This window comes from Phalacrocorax carbo, chromosome 2 (assembly GCF_963921805.1).
Source record: "Phalacrocorax carbo chromosome 2, bPhaCar2.1, whole genome shotgun sequence".
In the NCBI taxonomy this organism is placed as follows: domain Eukaryota; kingdom Metazoa; phylum Chordata; class Aves; order Suliformes; family Phalacrocoracidae; genus Phalacrocorax; species Phalacrocorax carbo.
This window is the reverse complement of record NC_087514.1, coordinates 64,842,089-64,865,731: the sequence shown is the minus strand read 5'-3', so window position 1 is coordinate 64,865,731 and position 23,643 is coordinate 64,842,089. Positions and strand designations below refer to the sequence as shown.

Here is a 23,643-nt window from a genome sequence, read left to right as displayed (position 1 = left end):
GAAGGTGGAAAAATCCAGAAGGAAAAAAAACCAACAGCAACCCTGGAAAACTTTATGTAGCAGCGCAGCAGAACTACAGCTGTGGCCACAAACAGAGGCAACAACTGGAATATTACACATGATGCATAGGGCACGGCAGCAGCACACAGCCTCCCCCAGAAGGCGGCTGAGCTTTATGTCCCATTTAACTGAGAAACCTCCCTGTGTACCGTAAAGCTCCATTAAAGCACACAAGCAGGTGTGGCAACCCTGGTGTTTTCAGCAGTAGATCACTCAGCTCCTCTTGCCTCCAAAGTACCCTCCACTCGCTGCCTTTCTCCAGGTGTTTGCAGAGGAACCTAATGAGACTGATTGGGACATGCTGATCAGCTTTCATTATAAGCTGTTCTCTAGCAGTCCGATTAATCAAAACAATGGTATGTGTTTTGCATGTATTTTATGGCTGTACCCAGTTTTGCTTTCAAAACTAAAATAAGACACCTGTTTTCCCCACCCTGTCTTGCTGAGTAGTCCCTTTAAGAGCATAACCTTGTTATCAAATATATGATATACCATCAGAGCTGGGGAGCTTCATACGCACATAAATATCACTCTTCCAGTTTGTGCTTTTTATACTAGCAGAAGAATCTAATGGAAATAAATTCAGTCCATGGGTCAATTACAGGCTTATTTTCATATTTATGGACTTAATACTTCCACACACAAAAAGATTCTAATGATAGCCTAAGGCACAGAGTAATCAAAACAACAGCTATTGAAAGGGAAGGAACCAAAGAAAAGTACCACTTTGAAATTCTACCCCCATCTCCTGATATTGTTATATACACTACATAAAAAATGCTTTTTCACAAATGAATATGATTTTTACCTACTTATCGTCAGCGTAATGTTAAAAGGAAACCAAAGGCAAGAGTTGTTACCAGAACAAAAGCCACACTTTCTCTACCTCCAGATTCAAGATATTAACACTTTGATACGAACAATCAAATCTCCTTCTTTCGTCTTCTTCCTCCTTGTTCCTGTGTTGGTTAGTAAAAGAGGCAGGATTTCGTGCTTCCTTCACGGACTGGGGACATCCGCACGCTCTGCACTGCTGAAGGATCCTGGAGGCATCCCCCCATGAGAGATGGCAGGTGCCCATTCCTTGTTGACCAGCTGCATGTGTCTTCAGAGGCTTCACTTCTGCCTCAGGGAAGAAGGAAAGACTAACTTTAGCTTACTCTGTAGGGCTGCCAGGATAGGCAGTGGAGAGGTATGGCCTTCAGAGGAGCTAAAGGTGCTGCTGCCTTGCCCTGCATTCCCTGCCCTGCCCTGTGGAGGGGCCCCATGTCCCCTGATGCTGGCCACGGAGGGCATGCAGGAGGCATCCCCCCCTCCCCCCACCCAGTGCTGCTATCACTTGAAGCAGCCCCCTCCAAGATAATTCAGAAATTTCCTTTTAAGTATCAGCAGCACATACAGGTATTTGTTATCCCAGCTTGTTTTCATGAATATTTTATGTTCCAAGCAAGGATGTGCAAGGAACGAAGGGAGCATGTTTAAGTTTTGGATGCCAACTGGAGCAAGATAGACGGCACAAGCTACCACTGAGCACTTCATGCACTGCAACTTCATTGCGTTGTTTCTTGAGTTAGTTATTTATTAACAGTCACTGGATTGGAGCATCTTGCATTTGATTAGATAAATGATATGTTGTTACTTGGAGCATTTTGTGAAGTCATAATAATCTCTATTGACAATGCATCTATTAGCTTGGCACAATGTTTTCTAGCCATCAAGAGGATTTTTATGGATCTGAATTCAATGCAAAGGGCCCTAAACCTCAAGCCTTAGTTGTCTTGAAATCTGACATGAGAAATAGCAAAAGAAAATGAAATATTTTCCTCATTTGCTGATTATTTCCACAGCCCCTGAATGCCTATGAATAAACTCTGCCACACCACCTGACATAAGAAAAATAGCCATACAGGAAGCTTAATATTTGCTGTAACCTCAGTTTCCTGGAGCTGGAGCGCTCCCTTAAATAATTTACAGCTCTAAAAGTGAGATAAGACTATCTCCAGCTCTGGCTTTGTTGTGTGTCCTGGGTTATTCTAAACCACTTTCTGCAAGGGACATCCATCATTACAGACCCAGCTTTACCTTCATCCCACATAGACATCTGAGAGACAGTGACTGGAAAGAATGCCAGAACTGGAGATAGTCTGATGTCATTTTAATGATTGTAAATTATTTAAAGAAGAATACCACAGCCAGAGTCCCAGTCATTTGAAAGTGTTTGCAAAAATGTCTAAGAGGCCTTGAGTGACAATCTCTAGTACACGTACACAATGAAAATAAGGTTAATGACTCTCATTTGGGAGGGAAGAGGTACATAGGGCAGGAGAGCAATTGTTCAATTTTACACCACAGGGCTCTCAATAAAGAAGGGAACGACTCCACTCAGGAACGACTCCATCAATATTTGCTACATTCCAGTAACATTAATAAGATCAATGGTATTAAAAGCAATAAAACACCCAGTTTCTAGGACCCCAACTTTTACCTGCTCCACTCAACATACTAACTTCAGCCGACATCACTGATATCTAGCATCAGATTTGCTGGGGTCCAGGGGGCAGAGAGGTTCCAGAAGCTGCCAAAACTGTTTTGCTGCAGCTGAAAAGGGAGCAAGAAGGGAAGAATTATGAGGACAGTAACAACTGTTCTGATAGATTTGGATATGAAACTGCCCTGGCAGCTGTGACCCTAGACTGATCTTGGTGGGCAGTGGGGAGCTTCCTAACCCAGAGGGTAAGAAGGTAGAGGAGCACCACAAAGGGCATCAAGCTGACCTCTTGCCTCAGGAACTGAAATGGCTTGGACTGTGATCTTTTCAACTGCCTTCTCCAAAAGGAAATTTTAAAGACAGTGCAGTAACTGAAAAGACACTGGCAATGTCAAGAAATGCTTTCTATACAGTATTACAAACTCTTTCACCACAGATTACAGCATGTGTCTTCTCTGCCATACAGGCATTATCTCATCTCTTTAAAAGATGGGTAGGTTCAGCCACACAGAGGTCATATCCAAAGTCACGTACAGAGCTGGGAATTAGGACCCATCAAGTTGCACTATGGCAATGTAAGACATGGTATCCATTGACTTCAGTGGGAAGACCAGCATAAAAAAAAAAAAAAAAGAAAAAAAAAAAGATGACCTACTGTCATTTGAGGAGTTTTCCACTTCCACACATGTGCTCAGGGCACTATATATTGGCTCCAGGTCCCTGAACCATGGGAAATAGCAGGCTTCCTGCACGGCTGCTTCGGTTGTGTTCCTCATTTCAGGCCATTGTTCCAGACTGTATCTTTTGTTTGGGCCTTGGCAAGCAGTAAGACAGAGAATGCTAATGAATGTCTTTGCTCTGAGCACAATATAAGAGAGGCGTCTCATTTTCATTTTCTTTCCTGTGAGTCTTGAGTTTTAAACTTGAGCTATGCAATGGAAATGAAATCCCCTTAAAATGATGGGCTCTCCCCCTCGTGCAGATAGTCAAAAGACACTGGATAAGTCACTTCTCCGGCAAACCTGCACAGCCTTGAATGTTAGAGAGCAATACAGACATGCAATTTATTGTTGCAGAATCTAAACTCTTGGATATTTATTGGTAAAAATAGAAAATTCCTCTTCTACAATTTAGACCTCAAGTATCAGCCTTACTTAGAGATTTGATAGAGGCGATTGTGTTGCTTCAATATTGGTAGGAGAAGTTGGCGTCATCATAACACCACCTCTGGTTTCAGTTTGTTTCACCTGAATTTTTACCTCAAGAATCACGCGTGATTTCCTGACTTTTGGAGACGTTCTTGGCGGTGGTTGTCAGCAGCAGCCTCAGCAACCCTGCTTACCCCAAATCTCCAAAGTAAGAGAGTCTCTTTTTTTATGCATATGTGCATTTCATTTGCCATTGCACAGAAGTCAGTTTATCCTGTTTTGATCATACTTCTCTAGTGTAAGCAGAACTCCTAGTTTTCTAAAATTCTCAGGAAATGCAACCAGGAGTTTGATGCCTAATTAAATCATCTCCCCCAGATTTCTGGCCCTCTGCTGGCTGAGGTTTTCAGAAAGTGTGCAAAGAATGGATTTGACTTTCAGCAGGCAGCATTGAGCATCCGCAGCCGCCACCACCTCCCAGGGAGCTCCTGCCTGTTTGACAGTTTTGAAAATCATCAAGTCATTAAGCTACTATTTAAATTAAGAGCAAGGACCTAATTTTAGGTACCTGTACCTGAAATCTGTGTGCATTCATTGTCATAATTTCAAAATTCCTCACACTAGGGACAGAACAGGACTTCCCCAATCCTAACTTCGTGCATTAGCTCATAGAGTCTTGACCATCCCCTTTTGGTTCCTTTTCTTAGTGAAGTTGTCCATGCCCACCCCTTGCCTGAGTCTTAAAATAAACATCTTGGTGATTTGCATTTGTGAGTAGATAGTCTGTGTGTATGTGCGTACACATATGCTTGCACGTGTGCATATCTAAATTGAAGTACTTAAAAAGATTTACTGTGTCAATACATATTGTGTATCATCAGTGGAAGTTTTCCCTGTGTTCATAGAAAGGTGTGTGTGTCTGTGTGTGTGTACGAGAGAGAAAGAAAGAGCAAGAGAGACAGACGGAAAGAGGGAGAGAGAGTGCACCAGGAATTATCTATGCATAAAGAAATTAAAAGAGAATATTTTTCCAGAGCAATTGAAGCCCATCTCCTGAACAATGACGACAGCTCCTCATTTTCGACAACAATAGAGGGCACGTAGGAGTCAGCTCATTAGAATATCTGTGGCTCTTTTCTGTTCTCTCTGCATTAAGCCCCCATAATGTCAGTTGTCACTTATTAATGACAATTAACTAGTAATCAGCAGTGAGACTCTTCGAGGTGGTCCTTGCCTGACAGGTGAAGAAAGAGAACATTGCGTAGTGCCATGCAGTGACATGGAACCTTCAAAGGGAGCACGGCATTTCCATAAATTATTTCAGAAAGAAATTTTCTTTTAGACATTCTCTTTAAAGCATTAGGATCTTTAACCCTAGAAGGACTATACAGTTGCAGCTGTCCTCCCTCCCCCCCTCCCCTTATCGCTAGTATTGGATAAAATTGGAAGGCAGCCTGATCTGTCATGTAACCCAATTCCCATCTGGGGCTGGAATAGCTATCAACCCACTCTGCTGAAACTATAAATACCTTCCCTTGATACTCAACCTTAAGTGCTCACTTAAAATGATGCCCAGATATCAATAGTGAAGTTGCCAACTGAGAGCAGCTAGGTGGATGGCCAGTAGAGACTGCGACGCATCTATTACAATGTCTTTCAAAATTAAACGACTCGCAAGCGCTCAATTTATATACACGCGTAGCCTATGAAATTACACCACCTTCTCCCCTGTTTCTGATGGCTTTTACACCCACTTGTTATGTCTTGTCTTAAATGAGACGGCAGCTACTGTTACTGTGTGTTTTTACAGCAACCAGCATACTCAGGGCCCTGGACCCTGATTGCTATTGCAATACAAATTTGATGCAGTTATTGCTCTTAGAAAGACTGAAGTGGGAAAAAACCCCAGCCACCAGCAACAAAATGACCATTAAATTTCCCCCATGCAAAGCTTTCCTCTTTGCTTCTCTCGCTGTCTTATGCAACGCCAGGCAAAGAGCACCCACCAGCACATTTCATTCAAACTCTTTGCTCAGGCTTCCCTCCTTATCTCTCCTCCTTCTCCTTGACCCTCCAGCTTTTGAACAGACAATCCTGTGAAGTCTCTACATTGAATACTTCAGCTGTCCACTGCAAAACCTTGTTTCCTTCCTGAGACAAATTCAGCCTCATTCCATGTTTTTTGCAAGAGGTCAGAGAGGTTCCCAAACATCACTCAGGCATGCTCCTATCTCCCAGCACAGAGACCCTTTGAGCCTTACCAAGCTAGGTCCCCTTTTGTTTCCTAACAGGCAAACAGGCCTTCCAGCCTTTCCCTTTTTACCCTTCTCAGTCCTAGCTTTCAAAATCCCTGCCGTCTGCTCTTGCTAATAGCAATTATTCTCCTATCATTTCTTTTTCCCATCTTTTCCTTCCTCTCACAGTGGATCTCCAAGCTCCAATTCTTTTTTGTGCTGCTTTTACCCTTCTGATGGCTGCTGATCGTTAGACTCTGTTCTTAGTCGTTCCTCAGACCTATTTCTTCTTTGCACTTTTCCAGACTCCCAGTTGTCAAAGCACACTTTAAAAATGTGAAATGTGACACTCACCAACCCCCAAAACTCGGGTGGCGGATCCCCATGCAATGTTAAGTCTAGACCTGCTGCCTTTTTTAGAGCAAAGCTATCTAATTTTTTCACATTATCCCACCACAGAAAAGAAGTGATGAGAAATAGTAGAGACAGTTAATGCTAAATGCTACAAACTTTAGCAAGATAGCACTTCAGAGGCAGCTAAGAATACAACTCTCCCTTGAACATAAAGACACACATGACTGCGAAAAGAAATGTGCTATACAGCGCATCCTTGAACCACATTTTATCATCATGCTACACACTCGGATACTACTATATATAATTATTAATACAGCATGGCCATTGCAAATATGCTGAGCGTGTTTGACCTTGGACTGCCAAGTCATATACCAATTGTGGGCAGCGTCTGAGCCTGCAGTGTTTTTTAGAGACAGCATTTGCACATTAATAAACTTAAAGCTTGTTTACAGTAAGAACTTTCCAGTTAAACCTTATAGTTACACTGGTAGCATTAGGCAGTCTCCCTGCCACAGAAGCCCTGGGCAGTTTTTCTTATTACAGAATAAAAGTGGCTTTTTCCAGTTTGGCTTAAATTGCTTCCAAAGTACTTTAGTGTAAATTGAAAAAAAGTCCAGAATGAAAATGCCTAGGGAGTGACTTATACCAGTGAGAAAAGCCATTGATGAATCTCACATCCTACCTACAACAGGTCTAGCTTTCCCTTGGAACATGGGATGAACAGAAGTAATCTACTATACAACTTTTTCATCTTTCTAAGTACTAAGCAATGAGATGCCAAAGATCCTGAAGCCAAAGGGCAGAATTTTCAAGAGCCGCTTCTTGTATTGCCAGGCATAGCGGGTTAAGCTGGGGTGGTCATCTGAAAAGATGAAACTTTGTACCCCTCTACTGAGATCAAAATCCCCTGCTCTCCCTCCCAGTCCACCCTCAAACTCCATGCAGAACGATGGTGACTTGCAGAGCTGCTGTGCCAGTTCTCCTTGCTATGCTGGAGACTGGGGGGAGAGCGGGGAGAAGAGGATGTTCTTGACACTGAGCCTGTAGCAGTGCTTCCATGACAACAAATAAGACATTGCATGTTGGAACCACACAGCGATAAACTAAGCCTAACTAGGACTTGAAGAAGGAGGTTAGTTTTTACAGAACAGTGCTACACAGAAATGACCAGGTTAAAACATTATTTCTTTGCATGTCCCAATACACTGTGCAGTACGGGGGGGGAGAGGCGAAGGTGAGAGCGGCAGAAATCTTGTTTTCCCTAGCTGGCTCTCACTTCCAGAGGCAGTCTTCAGGATTTTACAGAAATGGTCTCCACTAACTGCAGAACGGTGGCAAATGGCGTCTGATACAATCTGTCTTTCTGCATATGAAGACTATGCCCATTTCCAAGATACAGCAATGCATCCTGCCATTCAGAAACACAAAAACTTCACGATTTCAAGTAACTCAGTGAGACCAATATTTGACTTCAGCACTATGCAGTCTTGAATACCCAAACTCCTCTGAAAGGAACATCAAGGGGTGAAGGGATTCTGAGCGTGGTGAAACACAGTATGACATAATGAAACTGAAGTGCCAGCTGGCAGGTTAACGCATTTTGCCAAACTCATTTAGCAGCCACCAGTCCACTAGTGAACTTATTTGAAAGAAACTGCTTGCTCTTAGCTATTAGATCTCCCATCCCAGATTACATGATTATAAACTTTCTGGGGAGTAAGGAGCTATGCCTGAGAGCATGCTCTGGTGGGTAGACCTCTACCTGCTGGTCAGGAGCTTTGGGCACTATTTCTGACTACACGATTTTTAGCACGCTGCTTTCTGGATTCCACCATCATGTGTGTCATCTTTCGGGTAGGAACTGCCGGTACCCCTTCCCTCTTGTGCTTCACAGACAAGCTCTAATACAAACCTCAGTTGGTACACGCTCTAAGAAGGCTTGGACAAGTTGCCTTGTGTACCAAGAGAGACGACCCTGAAGGTTGGCCTATATTTACCTAATGCATCCCATCAGCCCTTAAGATTTCATAATGTATGCCGTTCCAAGTGCATGAATCAGCTCTGGGCTCCTACAAGAGCAGATGGGTTGCAGGCAACCAGACTCCAAACCTCCTTCTTCAAGTGACCACGTGGCATTTAGCCGCAGGTGTCCTACAGCTGACAAGCCTTGTCAGGAACCTGTCAGGCTTTAACCTGCATCTTCAGACAACGCTGACACAACCACTCTGGACAGAAGTACAGGACACTTTCACTATGATAAATTTGTTCAGAATTATGCTGTACTGATGGTCAACCTATTGTGCCCTGAACAATTTAGCTCGAGAAATGCTTCTTTAAAAAGAATGGTTTTAACAGTTGATCCTCCCTGCATTTTTTACACTAAGAAGTTTACCCAGAAGTAAAAAACAAAAGTCATGACAACCTGGCCATAGCTAATCAAATTTAAACTTCGTAATTTTTAGAGGGAAGGGAAAAAAACCAGAGGTGACAACTACAGAAGTTAGGATAAAAACTTACTAGACACATTTTGTCCATGCTGACCTTAATTCAGCAGGTCACTAGACAGGACTGAAGAGTGGAGCCAAAAAAAAGTGGTCTTCACAGCAGAGTAACGGGAGCCTCTCATGCTCAGCGGGAAGGTCTAGAGCTTTTATAATCATCACCTATTCTAATATTGGTTGTCTGAAAACAGGTCCATTAGCATGTATCGGTGTTTGCAGTTCTGATCTCCTGATGCGAAACTATTCTAATATCCTAATAACTATTCTATAGTTTTGCTATATCCCTAGTCAAGAAAACAAAGCTACTGCAGAGGCTGGATAAAGAAGCACATTTCATAAATGATACTAACCTCAAGTAATCTGCTTCACCTAAACAGACTTGTAAAATGTTCTCCTTTTTTACAACACACCCAGTTTTGGGTATCGATATCTTCACTTAGCTACGATACCACGTTTTACTCAGAATAGCATCTTTCATTCCAAAATGCCATCTCTCCACCTACCTGTAGGATGAAGGCGACCATACACAGTGACAAAGAGAAACCATGCAAAGCCACACGAAACATTATGAGAAGAAACTCGATCAGAACATCAGGGAAAACAAACACTTGGAAGATTCCTATTAGCTAGATTAGTGTCTGGCCGGTGAATTGGGGTTAGCATTCTATTCTCATGCACGGACAGAAAAGGACCCCGCTTTTCAATTTCAGTGAACAGATGGTGAAATCCCACTTCCTGCTACTTTCATGCTGGGAGAGTAACTCGATACTGCATCAGCCAGGAGACCGACACCTACAGAGCTGCGCCAAGACTCCACATGGAAACTGGCCTCTCCTCGGACGTCTCCTCACCAGGACCCCTGACATATTATTTAAAGAATATTACAAATTCAAATTTGAGACGGCTTTGGAAATCGCAGGCAAAAGCTGATGCAGTGTGCCTTGATTAGTCTGATGCAAGATAAGGTGTGTATTTTTCTTCCTTTATACTTAATTGCAACTGCATTTTAGTGGTCTCCATGATAAGGACAGATTATGTTTAGTGTCATTATTACCAGCATCAACTACCCAGAGAAAGCCATAACAAAGTTACGTTCCAGAAGACATTAGTGAATATCCCACCAAATGTTATTTAAAACGAAAAAAAAAAGTCATTTCATTCAGAACTAATGTCATCAGAACTCAGATCTCTCAAATTTGCAGCGGTTTGCATCAGCTTCAAAACAGCAATACAGAAAAGCACACAGCAGCTGAAATCAAACCTGTGAAACAGACAAACCAAGACCTTCCCCTCTGAGAACAGATACGAGCAAACACGTAAACACCAGCAATGTAATGCTGACAAAAATGTAGCTTTATACACCTCTGGGAAAAAATCAGATACAATGGATTTTGAATACGTCACAAAATAGGTATACAGGCTTGCAGAGACTACTATGGGGTTTAGGGCTTTTAAATCTCTCTTCGTCATGACCAGTCCTGAAAGGCTGTGTGGTCTCTTCCACGTAGTACCTTTAGTAGCTACTAGCAGAACAGCAGAAACTTACCTTCGTTGAAATCTTATTGCAACAAAGAAGAAATAAACCTGCAAACCAATTTTGAGGAAAAGAGTAACTTGGTTTTAAATGGTGCAACTGTTTTTTTTTTTAAAGGAAGTTTTTCGGAAATACGATATTCAAACAAAAGTGGCAAAAATCCAAAGAATAAAGATCATGCTGTCGCTGTGCTTCATTTTGTTAAGCAAGTGAAACATTAGAGCCCTCAAATTTTCATCTACTTCATATTTCAGTCTTAGAAAGTGTTACATCAGCACAGTCGCCAGGTAAAGCTGCTGGTTTATTCTAAATGGACTTTCTTCAGACACTGGCACAGATGATGAGTGATTGTCCAATTCTGAAGCTATCAGAACTGAATGGATTTAGCAATGTCATAAACACCTCTCGAGGGAGTCACCTGGTGTTGAGAACTCACTTTACATGCCGTGTTTCAAAATGAGTTTTAATGGATTTACATTAGATTCAAACCCACTTTAGAGCTATTATTTCTCCCTTTCAACCTTTTCACCTACTACCGCAATGTAATACAGCATATTCTATAATCACATGTTTGCAGGCCTGTGGTAAAGTAAACAAAACTTCAAAGGGTTATTATTTAAAGACTCTCTATTACGGCCGGAGGCCTGACTGTTATTCTTCCTCACCCCCCTTGGGCCCAAAGTACATAATCATCCAGTAATTGAACTGAAATGTCTAAATGGCTTGATCCCCTGAAGGACATAGGTAGTTACCAGAGAAGAAAGTAAGGGACATCTAAAAAAAAAACCTCCTGGCACTTTCCTGCACTACTTAGGAATACTGTGTGACTGACCGGGACCTGCCAGGCTCTTGCAGAAAACAGACCAATGCATAGGTATTTCTGGGGTTGTAACTAAAGGAAAGATTGAATGTAGAACTGTGCTGTATTTGGAAGCAAAGATCTTACATTTAAATTACTTTCAGAAGAACTGAGAAGAAGGAACAGAAATATACATACATACACAGATGTATATGTAACACAATAGTATCACTAATACCATGTGAAAGCAAACCCCTCTAGGTCCTCATATTTAATAGCCCCTCCAAAAAGCGTAATGGATAGCAGATCCCAGGCTTTCACACACTGTAACTGTCAAAGCACTCAGGAGATAGAGTAGTGAAGGCTCTGACAGCTCTCTTTTACGTTCTAAATGACATCTGCATTCAACAGAACAGAAATAAAGATTAAGGGAAACACCTGATATGATAGCACTCAGCTTACCTCAAAATGCAATATTTAAAAAGTACAGAGAAACACAGGTCTGCCTTCTTGTACTGTAAGTAAAAACTGGTGTCAAAGCCTCAGAGGTCTTCACCGCTGCCAGGAAGGCAAGTACCGCAGCATTCAACAGACTACAGGGGCAGAAGCCACAGCCTCTGACTGTGTAACCGCTGAAATCAAAAGGTGTTTCGCCTAAGAAGGAAGGGAGGAGACGGTCTTTGAATGCACACAGAAAATGACTATGGGCATGCTTATACAGTATAGGAAAATTAACTTGGCCGAAACCTTCGCAGCCCTTCTTGTACTTCAGTGATGAGCAGGACGCCTGTCGCTAACTGATGGCGCCCCACTGATCCTGTACCTTTCGCAGTACGTACCTACTGCAAATCTCTTTTAAGAGGTTGTTAGCATTACGGCTTCGAATGGAACACGTCAGCATACAGATCACGAGAGATGATTTCGAATAGATTTTTGCTGGTTGATTATATAAACGATGCCTCTTATTGCTGGAATAAGACCTCAAAGGCAATATAATGACGACATGACAATGTATGTAAATCAAGAACTGCATGTGGGTTTATTTTACACTTGAGAAAACAGTGGATTTAATTGTGTGAACCAAAATGTACTGTACAATATTAATGATAAAACATCAAAATGTATAATTCATAGTGCATTGCTTGCTTTGTTTTTATTTATTTATTTTTTTTGTCAGATAGTTCCTTTAAGTACATGCATCTGGAAAGATGCAGGTGCCAGTAAAATTTCTCTATTTATATCAAGCTGCAGGAACTAAATTTTATTCAAAAAGTGTGGTTTTACATTATATACACAGAAATCGAATATAAAATGACAATATAAAAAGTTAAAAGAGAAAGCATACAGCCAGAAGGTACAAAGAAAGTTGAACAGTTTAAAATGGTACGATATGTAACATGTATTTTTTTAAGCTGATGCTGGCAATTTACAAGGAACAGAATCCAACATTTGCCCCATTTTTTTTTTGTTTTCATTTACCAATGCAGCACACTATAGAAAGGTCAGCTTGTACCAAAGCTTAACATTTGTAAATAACTATAAACGGCAGTATTTTACAGGAAAAAAAAAAAAAAGAAAGAAAGAAAGGAGCATTTTTACACTTGTTTTAAATAACAGCTTGCATACTTTTTTTTTTTTTTTTTTTGCCAAAAAGTGGCAATTCTCAGCATCCAGAGGGTTTGGGCATAGTGGCAACTTGGTTTGCTTTTTTTTTTTTTTAATTATTATTTAACTTATACAGTTGTGGCTTCCTAACCCCTTGAGTACTACACAGCTCTCTCTCTTCCAAGGACTGCATGCACAATTTCTTCACAAACCAGTTCTGCATTAAAAAAAAAGAAGCTCATTCATTTAAAAAAAATAAGTTCTGCTTCCGACACAGCTTTTACTTGAATGAAATGCCTTTAAGCCTTTTGCTTTGTTTTATTTTTCCATATTTACTTACTTAGTCACTGGGAAAGGCACAGAAATGCTACTACAGTTCTCAGAGGGTTAAAACTTGACACTACCAGGTTCTGTGACCTTTATTGTCATGGCAACTTTGTAATTTTAGGATGTCTCTGTATCATTGTTCTTTGTGTCTTTCTTTACGGCTAAATTAATGTCTCTCAATAGTGTCTCCCACTATATTCTACAAAAGATAGCTTAACATCAAGGACAGATGTTGAAAATAAAGGTCAGACTTTGACTCACAAAAAATAAAAACAGAAACAAAAAATAACCATGCACAGATCAGACAAAGAGCATATAAATATAACTACAAAATAAGTGTAAGAAAAACCAAGGTCCAGATAGGCAGTTCAGCAACAAAAGTAAGACTGATTTCAGAGGCTCAGGTCAGGCCTAGTGCAGTACTATGAAGAAGTTTAGTGCAATGTTCCTGTGGTCACTTGCATACCTGGCTGCTTACCTGGACGCTATTGTTTTTCTAACTCAGTTACATAGATCAGATGGTCCTCTGGGGACTTGCCATGTGTTTTACTAAGGTGCAGTTTGACTGCATGCTTGCTTGCAAAAGTTCGGTTACAGAGCTTACACTGGAATGTGGAGCCTAAGTCCTCCTCGGCAATTCCAAGTGAGCCCAAAGTCTTGTTTGTGAGGACTTTTGAAACATTCTGCTGTTCTTGAATCTGATTAAGTGGCAACTTTGACAGATCCTTCAAACTAAACCCTAGGTGTGTCTCTAAGTGACTTATGTATGTAGAAGCAGTCCTGAACTGAGAGGCACAATCATTGCAAAAGAAAACAGGATGTCCTGTGTCCAAGTTCTTTAAAAATTTAGTTCCACCTGTCCTCCTTAACTGATACTTCACATTGGCCAGCCAGTGGCTAATTGTGGTCATGGAAAGACCAGTAAACTTAGAGATGTGTACCCGCTCTTGTGGACCTAAGTCCGACATAATATATTTGCCTTCTGGGGTCTCCCTCAAGCTGGAAGCAAACTGGGCTTGAAGGATTAGAAGATGCTGAGGGTTCCAGTTGGACTGTCTGCCCTTCCTCTTGTGTACTGGTGACAGTTCATCCAGAGCTTCCTCAAAACTGCTCCCGTCAGCATCCGACTTCTCTGACACGGTAGACGGAGTTGAAGACTTGGGTGTCAAACGCCCTGTGAGGTTCTTCACCATATCGGAAATATCCAGCAGGGCGCTCTCCCTTAGCGGGGATGAGGCAGAGTCAGCCACGCTGGAAACAAGAGGTTTGTTTTTGGACTTGGTTAAATCAATAGGTTGATCACTGTTCTCATAGTAATACCGGTCAATAGCATCAGCCTGCTTGACCGGAGTGGTTGGGTATATGGGTTTGTCCAACATGCTGTTGCTAATTTTGTACAGCATGGCCAAAGGGTCCAGAGAGGGGCTTACCGGCTTAGAAATTTTGCCTAAGTGGGTATTCATAATGGACTGTAAAGCGCTCAATGGATTAATGAAGGATGGCTCAGGTGAATGATCTGTGATGATTCCTAAATTGTTACAGCCGTTTGCAACCTTTGTTTTAAGTGGCTCGGTACCATTTGGCGTATGTGCTTCTGCTGGACTATCCTTTTTGACCTTCTGAACTTCTGCCTCACAGCTTTTCTTCTGCTGCTGTTTGTTATTTACTTCTTCCGCTTTTGGGAAGTCCTTGTTTTCTTTAGCAGCAGGTGACATTGGTTTGACTGGAGAACTCTTCTCTTTCTCCAAAGGCTTTTCTTCCTTCTTCACGCTGATTTTACCTGTAACTTTCTCCACCAGTTCTTCCATGGCAGAGACATTGCTCTTGTGAGGTGGGGGTGTGAGGTTGCCTGGGGAATGGATGAGCGCATTGTGTTCTGACGACAGCGATTTTACACTGCTGGCATAAGATGGCTGCATTTGAACGCTCTGCACCGTGGGCTGAAGGGGTTTGACTGTTCCTGGGAGCTGGTAAGCTGCATGAATACTGGGATATCCCCCCCAGGAAGGGGCTCCATTCTGAGCTTTGCTGATAGCTGTTGACACTGTGTTCTCCAGGGATTTCAGTATGTCTATTCCGCCTTTGGGACTATCATCTAGGTCCTCCTCTCTGAGGTACTGATACAAAGTTGTTGGCTCAAATTTCTCCGTGGAGTCCTCATTCTCTTCTTTAATCTTTTTCTCCGTTTCACTGACCACCACCTTTTCCTTCTCTAGGTCTTTCTTTTCCTCCGAGTTTGTGGAGCCCGCTGGGGAATCAGGCTGCTTTTTAATGTTGGAGGCTGGTAGCCTTGTGTGGGTGGTGGGTGGAAGAGGTATCGACTGTATCTTCTCCTCCACCACAGGGTCCAATACTAGCTGTTTGCCTTTTTTGGAAGCAGAATTGGTCACCTTCAAGAAATGACCAGTGACCATCATGTGAGCAGTGAGCTGCTGCAAAGTGTCATGGGAACTGCCACATTCCATGCATTTCAGTATTTGGGCTTTGCGTGCCTCAAACTGCCAAGTGTAGCTAGCACCATTTTGATAGCCATAGCGGTTGTTTGGAGTCACATAGGGGTTGGCAGTTTTCTGATCCTTTGCAGACTCACCCAGTGAAGCTTCTGCAGTGATCCCTGTTGGCTCAGGTGAACAAGGTGAAGCTAAGTCCTGAAGTGCTCGCTTTTTGGTAGAAGGGACCAATTTAGTGATGGCTGGTACTGGCTCCTTCAGAGGCACTTTCTGGTAATGTTTTGTTTTTATCATATGGACACTGAGGTCTTGCAAAGACTCAAACGAATGCCCACAGTACATGCACTTCAGCACTTTTTGGGCATCCTCTTTGCCTTCCATCTCCATAAGTGATCGTTTTCTAGGCTTTGACCACCGTTTGGTCTTATCAGCTTCTTTATCTCTGTTGTCATCACGGTAATGTCCAGTTTCATTCATGTGCACTGTTAGCTCCACCAGTGTGTCATAGGCTGCACTGCAGTCTTTGCATCGGAACTTGCTAGCACCGGTGAACACAGACCCATAAAGTTTATTGTTTTGCCGGTAAAGCTGTACTGTGCTGAAAAGACTAGGCTCTGGGAGAAGTCCGTACGATGAGGTCTGCTGCAAAGTTTTAGCTAATGCAGCTTGGTGCCAGTCATAACCTGAGCCACCACTGTTACTATTACTGTTACTAGTATTACTGGTAGTTGTACTGGTACTAGTGTTGGTACTGGTAGTACTAGTACTCTGGGAACTGGCATTGGTGTCAGTACTGGTGGTGTTTTCATTCTGGCTGATTCCGTTGTTGCTGGTGGTTGGATTGGATTTCTTTAAGTCCAAAGCTAAACTGGACCAGCAAGTCTCTGAAAGCAAATTTGCATACACCGCTTTTATTTGTGCCAAGCTGTCCTGTGGATAGGAAACATTGTCTGTGCACTGAGGATCCTCTTTCTCTTCTTTAGAGGAAGTGCTTTTGAAATGGGCCAGCTGATCGCTGTTTTCACTAAACGGCGAACCATAGCCTGCATCCTGATTAGTTGCAGTGCTGACTGGGGAGTTCTGGTAGCTTTGAGCCTCTTTGATCTCCGCTTCTTCATTGCACAAATACTCATTCTCCTGGATGTCCAGAGACAGCCCATCATCTTCCACGCTGTCTTCATCTATTTCTGCTGCTTTCAATTCCTCCTCAGGAACATATGCTAAAATAAAGGGGGGGGGGGGGTAAAACAAGACAAAGTTATCGAACACGCACATTTTACATCGTTGCTGTCTTCTGAACTAAAAGCAATAACTGTAAAGACAAATTTTGAAGATACTTGCAGAAACCAAACTCACCATCACTCACACACTCCACCTATAAATCCACATACTCTGTCCTGGTTGCAGTTTGATACCAGTGCTATCTAAGAATAAACTTTTACTTCAGCAGTAAAATATGTGCGAGGACCACAGCAGACACCATAACATCAAACCCAAAATCAAACAAAGAGCCTACTCTGCGAGTTTTTACCAACTTAAAAAATGGCTTGGCCCTGAGCTATCTTCACTGCACTATGTATGCACAACACGTTGCAGCTGACCCGCACCCCTCAGACCTAGGCACTCAGAACCACCAGCTTGGCCAAGTCCATCCCGTCAGGGCTGTCTTTTCTGGCAAACTGGCCTTAGCTACAGCTTCAAGGGCCATTTCTGTGTCACTGATGCCTGACTCCGACGGAGCTATATGGGGTGAGTGTGTCAGGTTAGCTGTTCCAGGGTCTCCTGGTGGCTGGCTGTACTGGGTCCATCTGAGAGCAGAACAGCTTTCATTTTTACAAGGTGAAAAGCAAGACTGTGATCATTTTCTGAAATGGCAAGGGTATGTTTTGCCTCGTGTTACGACCTGATGCGGGTCCTGCATTTACCATTTTGAAAACAGCAGTCAGCAACTAAAAGTGAATGTTAGAGATTAATTTTTAAAAGAAACAAACAAAAATCTTGAGATGCCCATCCCAGCTTGATTATTGGCTTATGGTAAATATAAAACTTTGCTTATGTATTGCCACCTGGTGAAACTATATAATCTCTACCAAACTATGTGTTTTTCTATATCAAACTATTTTTTAAACTAGCAAATGTGGTATTCATGAGCAGATGGCCATTACATCAAAACACATTTACTCCAAGGGCCCAATTCACAGAAGTGGCTTACATGTACCTAAGTGATAAATGTACACTTTCACTGCAAAGCAGAGAACATACTTGTACACATTTCCCTCCAGTTTTGTAAAAGATGCTTTAAAAAAATCACAATGATAATGGAATGTACATCATTTATAAGCATGTCAAGGTAGAAAACATGGATTGTGAACATTTTTCAGTGATCGAATTAAAAAATGTGTCCTTGTCAGGTGAACTGTGCAGCAAGTGATGCTGAAATGTGGGCTATGTCCTTCCATGGTACAATACTGAAAGAAAGGCAGAGAAAGAGGCACTTCTGCTCCTATGTGATATGAAGAAAATACATAATATCATGCTAACAAAGCTGAAGACTTCTTCAATTGGGGGGAGCCTAAGCACAAGTTGAGCTTCTTTCTCTACATAGATGTTAACATACTCTGAAACTTCTTTTCTAAAACATAAAAAGAATCTTCTCTCATTGTAACATGAACACTCCTTGAAATATGTTTAATTTTTATTTTTTTTTTTTAGGAAAGTAACAGTATTGTGGTCAGTACTGCATTCTGTATTCACCTTTGCAATTCAGTCTTAATGCAGCCCCTAACTACTTCAGTCTTATACAGTAGAAAAGTAGTCCATCTAGTACTGGGGTAGTGCTGAACCTTAAGATGCACGCTGCATCTTTCATCTGTCCTCTAAGTGTCGAAATTTTTCAGAAGATAATTTGATCTTTTGGTTTTTAAGAAAGTGTTACACCGGGCCCAATTCCTTACAGATGCGTCAGCCTCAGGTGTCTTCTAAAAGGTTTAAAAGGGGTGGTGAGTACCAAGCACGATAGAAGAAGCAGCACTCCAGAAATCATCCTGGAGCCAAAGGCCAGGAAGATGCCAGAAAAGCATTATAAAATAAAATTTTTTAAAAAATCTTAAAAATGCATTTAGTCAATAAGATGGAGACTAAAATACAGAAATAGTAAAAGAACTAAGAAGTCAGTCAGCTTCTCAGCATTGCAGTAATGCTGTTGTTGAAAAGCTCTGCAGGTATTTGAGCACAGTAGTATCGCTGCAGTTCTGAACTCTAGGTATGCAGGTAGAATTCACTCCCACAGCTTCAGTCCAAGATCTCTTAGCTCTCTCATTAACTGCACCTGTTTTCAGTCATTTCTAACAGCAAAAGACAATACACTTTTAAGTTTCAGAAAAGTAAAGAACAGTTATAGACAAATATGGTTTCTGATTCTGAAATTACTTTTAGATAATAAAAAAAAACCTCTGAGGCCTAAAATGCATAAAAATGGACAGTTACCATCTGGCAGTTTTATTAAAAAAAAAAACAACAAAACAAACAAAAACACACACACAAAAAAAGAACACAAAAAAACCCCACACACACAAAAAACCCAAAACAAACGCCACAACCAACTTTAGCAATGATTAGCAGTCAACAAGTGGAAGCTGAAAACTAGGGGGCCTGCATTCTGAGCTTTTATGAACAGCTATCTTCTTACTAACCTCACTGGAACTAAGCCAATTTTCTGTAATTTTCACATCCCAATATTTTTCACAAATAGATGTAAGAAACTGTTGGAAGATGCTGAATGTTGCTACTGTTGATACAGCATTTATAAGAAGCCAGGTTAATTATCTGCTTACAACTCCTTACTTAATTCTAAATTGCATAAATGTATATATTTTATAATTGTTATATACAACCATCTACATATCTGCTTAAGTAGAAACGCTAGTTGAGTCACTGACATATCTTTTATTTTCCTTTATTTATTTATGATGGCATATTTTCTCTATTCTGGTACTTTTTGCACTTTACCATAAAAATAAAAGGAGCCAAACCACACACGAAACTTTAAAACTACATGAAAGGTTGGTGTTAAACTGTCAAAGCAAAGAAACTGAGAGTTAGGGTGAAATATCCATCTTTCACTTACTTTCCTAGTCTTAAGTTCTGCTGACACTACTACATGATTGAGTTCACTCCCTTACCAATATATACTGCAATATAAGAGTTAAGAATGTACGATTGGCCAGGACTCTGATTTTCTATGATTTCAGAATTTAAGCCAGATTCTGAAAAAAACCTGAATTTACATGATGTGCACATCTGTACCGTTGTTATCTGAAATAACACAAAGAAATAATGCTTCTTAACCAAAAAGAGAGTAATTTATCTGAAATGTTTAATTTCTAGCACTTCAATCAAAAAGATTTTATTTAACTCCTTTAGTTACCTTAGAATACACACAATACCTTTCCGTTCAAGACTGCTAATGTTTATAAGATGAATAGCAGCACACTCTGCGTATGGTATCTTGCAAGGTCAGTGCAATTCTCTAACTGAAAAGGTTTCTGTTAGAGATAATTCAGAAGCATACAAAATGAAGAATGTTAATTTCTAAAAACATGTATGTTTTACTAAAATGCTCTCAACAATTTGACAAATATGTAAGCTTCATAATTTTAAACATGGCAAAAATGTTCCTATTATAATTACGTGCAGAGACAAGTAATATTATTCTGTATCAAATAAAAGCATGAGATGTTCAGATTCTCCCCCTAAATGATAATAGGTAGCTCAACAGACAGACAGATTTCAGACAGCGTATCTTTGTGTGACCGAGAAACTCTAAGCAATCTTCTCCAGATATTCCTGTATCTGCAAAGACTCTGCTGGTTTACATGTGTCCTGAAATCACACAGAAATACCAAGAGCAGATATAAGCAGTGATCCCCTCAACAAAAACTATATCCAAAGCAGAAGAAATTACAGAGCATAATGTCAGCTTTTCTTTTCCTTCTCATATGTGCATGCACAGACTCAGGGAAATGCATGGTAGAAAAAGGGGGAAAAGCTTCAAATCCCAGACAACTAAAAATTAGGGGGAGCAGTTTGTATTTCTTTCTTCTTATTAAGTCCTGCTAATATTTTCTGCCTATAAAATGTGCCTTCTGGATGCCAATGCTTCCCCATAGATACACTGTCATCTTTGAGCAGTGTTAAAAGCTGTGCATTCTAATCTAAGTGGACACGAGACGCTATATATTGTACAAGTAAGTAGCACAGCACATTGTGTTTGCTTCAGTGAGAATATTTACACTATAAATACACATCCATTGTTTGAAAAAGCAGAGAGAGATCCAAAATGTAAGGAAGTGGCTAAAAATATAAATATTCTCACATAAAACCTTTCCGTAACCTCGGACCAGTGCTTTTGAAGCCATCTGTCTCTACGGAGGTATTCTTTTCCATTCAAAAAGGCATTCAGCATTGACTACATTATTTCGAAAAGGACAAAAAGTAATGATTGTATATGTTTTTAACAGTCTACAAAATTAAATGTAGTAAACTCTTCAAGACCCAATTTTAAATCCTCCAAATAAATAAATGCATTCAGAAGAAACACCTAAGAATTTAGGACCACAATTCAGTAAAGCAATTGAATACTAAAATAATTTTCACTGAAATACATATTTCATAGTTTCAACAAATAGGGATGGGTTTAAGTCTAAAATTCTTCACTAAATCAGAGTCTACTCTGGGACTAAACAATAGTGGCACAATGTGAATGTTCACCATTCTTCAACATATGTATTTCCACAGCTTCTAATATTTACCCAGCCAACAGGAGACAGCAGCTGCAGAAGTTTTCACAGCCCGCACTGTCACCTTGCACAAACTGCACTCTAGGCTTGGGGCGACTTCCACTGCACACATGAACACGTTTCACATCTTGGGCAAAACACATACAGATAGAAAAAAAATCTATAGCCACATATCTCCCTCATTACAGGAAAATAAGAGGGAGGGGGAAAAAAAAACATTTACAGATACGTTTCCAGAATACAGAGTCATGAGAGTTTCACAAAAGAATCCAAAATCTCACATTGTGAGAGGTTAACATGCCTGCTGGAAGATTTGCGAATTTTCTATATTAGTATATACAAATGTTCATACAAAATTCTGGCACAGATGCTACAAATCTGTGTGTGTGTCTGTATTACAATGTCACTACAGTAGAAAAATATGGCTTAGTTATGACAATGGCTGAGGAGCAGCACAGACTATCAGACAACCAAATAACCTTACTACAGTGGTTTCTGTCTTTCATTTCTAATTGCAGCAAAATGGGGGGGGGGGGGGGGGGACACACGACAAAATACTAGAACTGCCTACCCTCTAATTCTAATGAAATGGGTCTGAAAAGTAGATAAGGTACTGTAACAAGAACAACCTCCGTGCTTCTAGCAGGTTGAATGATAACCCTTAAAGGCATCCCATTAAAAACCAACAAAAAGATTCTTCATCTCCTCTTCTCTCCCCTATCCCCTTAAAACGAATGCTGCAAATTATTAGCCAACGCTGGCAATTGGAGAATGAAGCAGCTTGCATGCGGGTATGTTTTCACAGTGATTCTAATCTGAGAAATTTACTTGCTCTTCCCCTTCTATCTGATAAACTATACATTCAAGCATTCTCATTAGTGTTCAGATCACCAAAGAGAGCTGGAGATGAATCAGTCCATCCACCCCTCCTCTCCCTGCTCTGTCGAGATTATTTCATTGAAATGTTCATTTTCATCCCTGCTGGCAACATTAGAATGGAAGTATTTAACCTGTTTCCATTACTTATACAAATTACCATTATGGGGTAGGACAGATGTTAGAATCATGCCACATAACTGACTTCCATACATTCTTTACGGGGAGGATAAGAAGAGGGAAAGCTGTTAGATCATATTATCCAGTCTCAATAATGTTCTCTCTGCTACCAGATTCATTAACTTCCAACATCAACGTTTCACTTTCTTTCTGCGTGAAAATGCTCCGTCTCCTTGAGCTCATTTAATTTGGAGTAGGAAATCTTTGTCAGAAATAATTTTTTGATCAGGTGCTCTAACTAAGGGGTGAAGGGGGGCTGGGGAAAGAATAAAGAAAAGGGGAGGGAAAACCCAACACCTTGTCGAAAATGTTATTTCTCTAACATGGATGATGAAAGAGAAGTCAGTTAAGATGCTGGTACTCAAAGATGGCTGTCACTTCAGATAGGGGATGGCACGACTCACCTAGACAGGTGACGCTTTGGTGGAGCAAAGGCTTGCTGCATTATTGAGAGCACCAGGGATCAGGATGACAAAGACTGTAGGCCCAGGGTGCCTGGGGCTCCTAGAGAAGTGACTTCAGCAGGCACATGGATTTCAGCCTCCATTTGCATCACTAACCAATAGTGAAGTACAAAACAAAAGTTCGGTGATTAAAAGGCAAGCACACGGGTACAGAAGGCAAACACCCCAGTCACCGCCAGCAGTAACTTTCTATTCATTTTGAAAGAACAGGGTAAAAGCTCATAGTGTTTAACTAAAAAAAAAAAAAAAAGGCTTTATTACAAATTACTTATTCAGAAGGCTTTCCTGTTCAACTCCCTATTTTCCTGCTGAATTATCTTCCTGCCCGCCCCTTTAATGCTTGCTTAAGGCTTTGTGATTTTGCTATCCCAGAATATATCCTTGCGCTCTGACTGTAGCTGGGAATCACTGCAAAACGCATTGAATTTGCCAGCCCTTCTCACATGAACAGGTTTGCAAGAGAAAGTTTCAGCTCAGAGTACAACACAAACACGATTCTTACGGCATTCAAGGCAAAATGCTGCAGGAGAAGATTGGCATGTAAACCCTGGTAGTCTGATTTCCCTGACGGTGGTGGCCAGGTCATTGGCAGGGGTTCTGGGGCTTTGTTTTGTCTCAGCTTTCCATCATTGAGCACTGTTTCATGTACACAACAGCAGGGATGAATGAGTAAGGAAACCCCCGAACAAACAAATAAGCAAGCAACCACTTGGTAGAGACAGCAGACAGAGACATCACCAGGCCAGAAATATACTGGACCCTGGGAAGAGGAGAGAAGCACCATGATAATGCATGAAAACAGAGATTTCCCATGCAGGTTAT

At 41.1% G+C, this 23,643-nt stretch overlaps 1 protein-coding gene across 2 annotated transcripts in view; it reads right to left on the bottom strand.

The window, feature by feature from the left end:
- Positions 1 to 12,137: 12,137 nt before the first annotated feature.
- TSHZ1 (teashirt zinc finger homeobox 1) overlaps positions 12,138 to 23,643 on the bottom strand; it is a 57,132-nt gene continuing 45,626 nt past the window's right edge. For both annotated transcript variants that reach the window (XM_064443116.1, XM_064443115.1), the window contains one exon: positions 12,138 to 16,723. In XM_064443116.1, the coding sequence (XP_064299186.1) occupies positions 13,539 to 16,723 (3,185 nt within the window). In that variant the 3' untranslated portion in view covers positions 12,138 to 13,538. The remainder of the gene's footprint in view (positions 16,724 to 23,643) is intronic.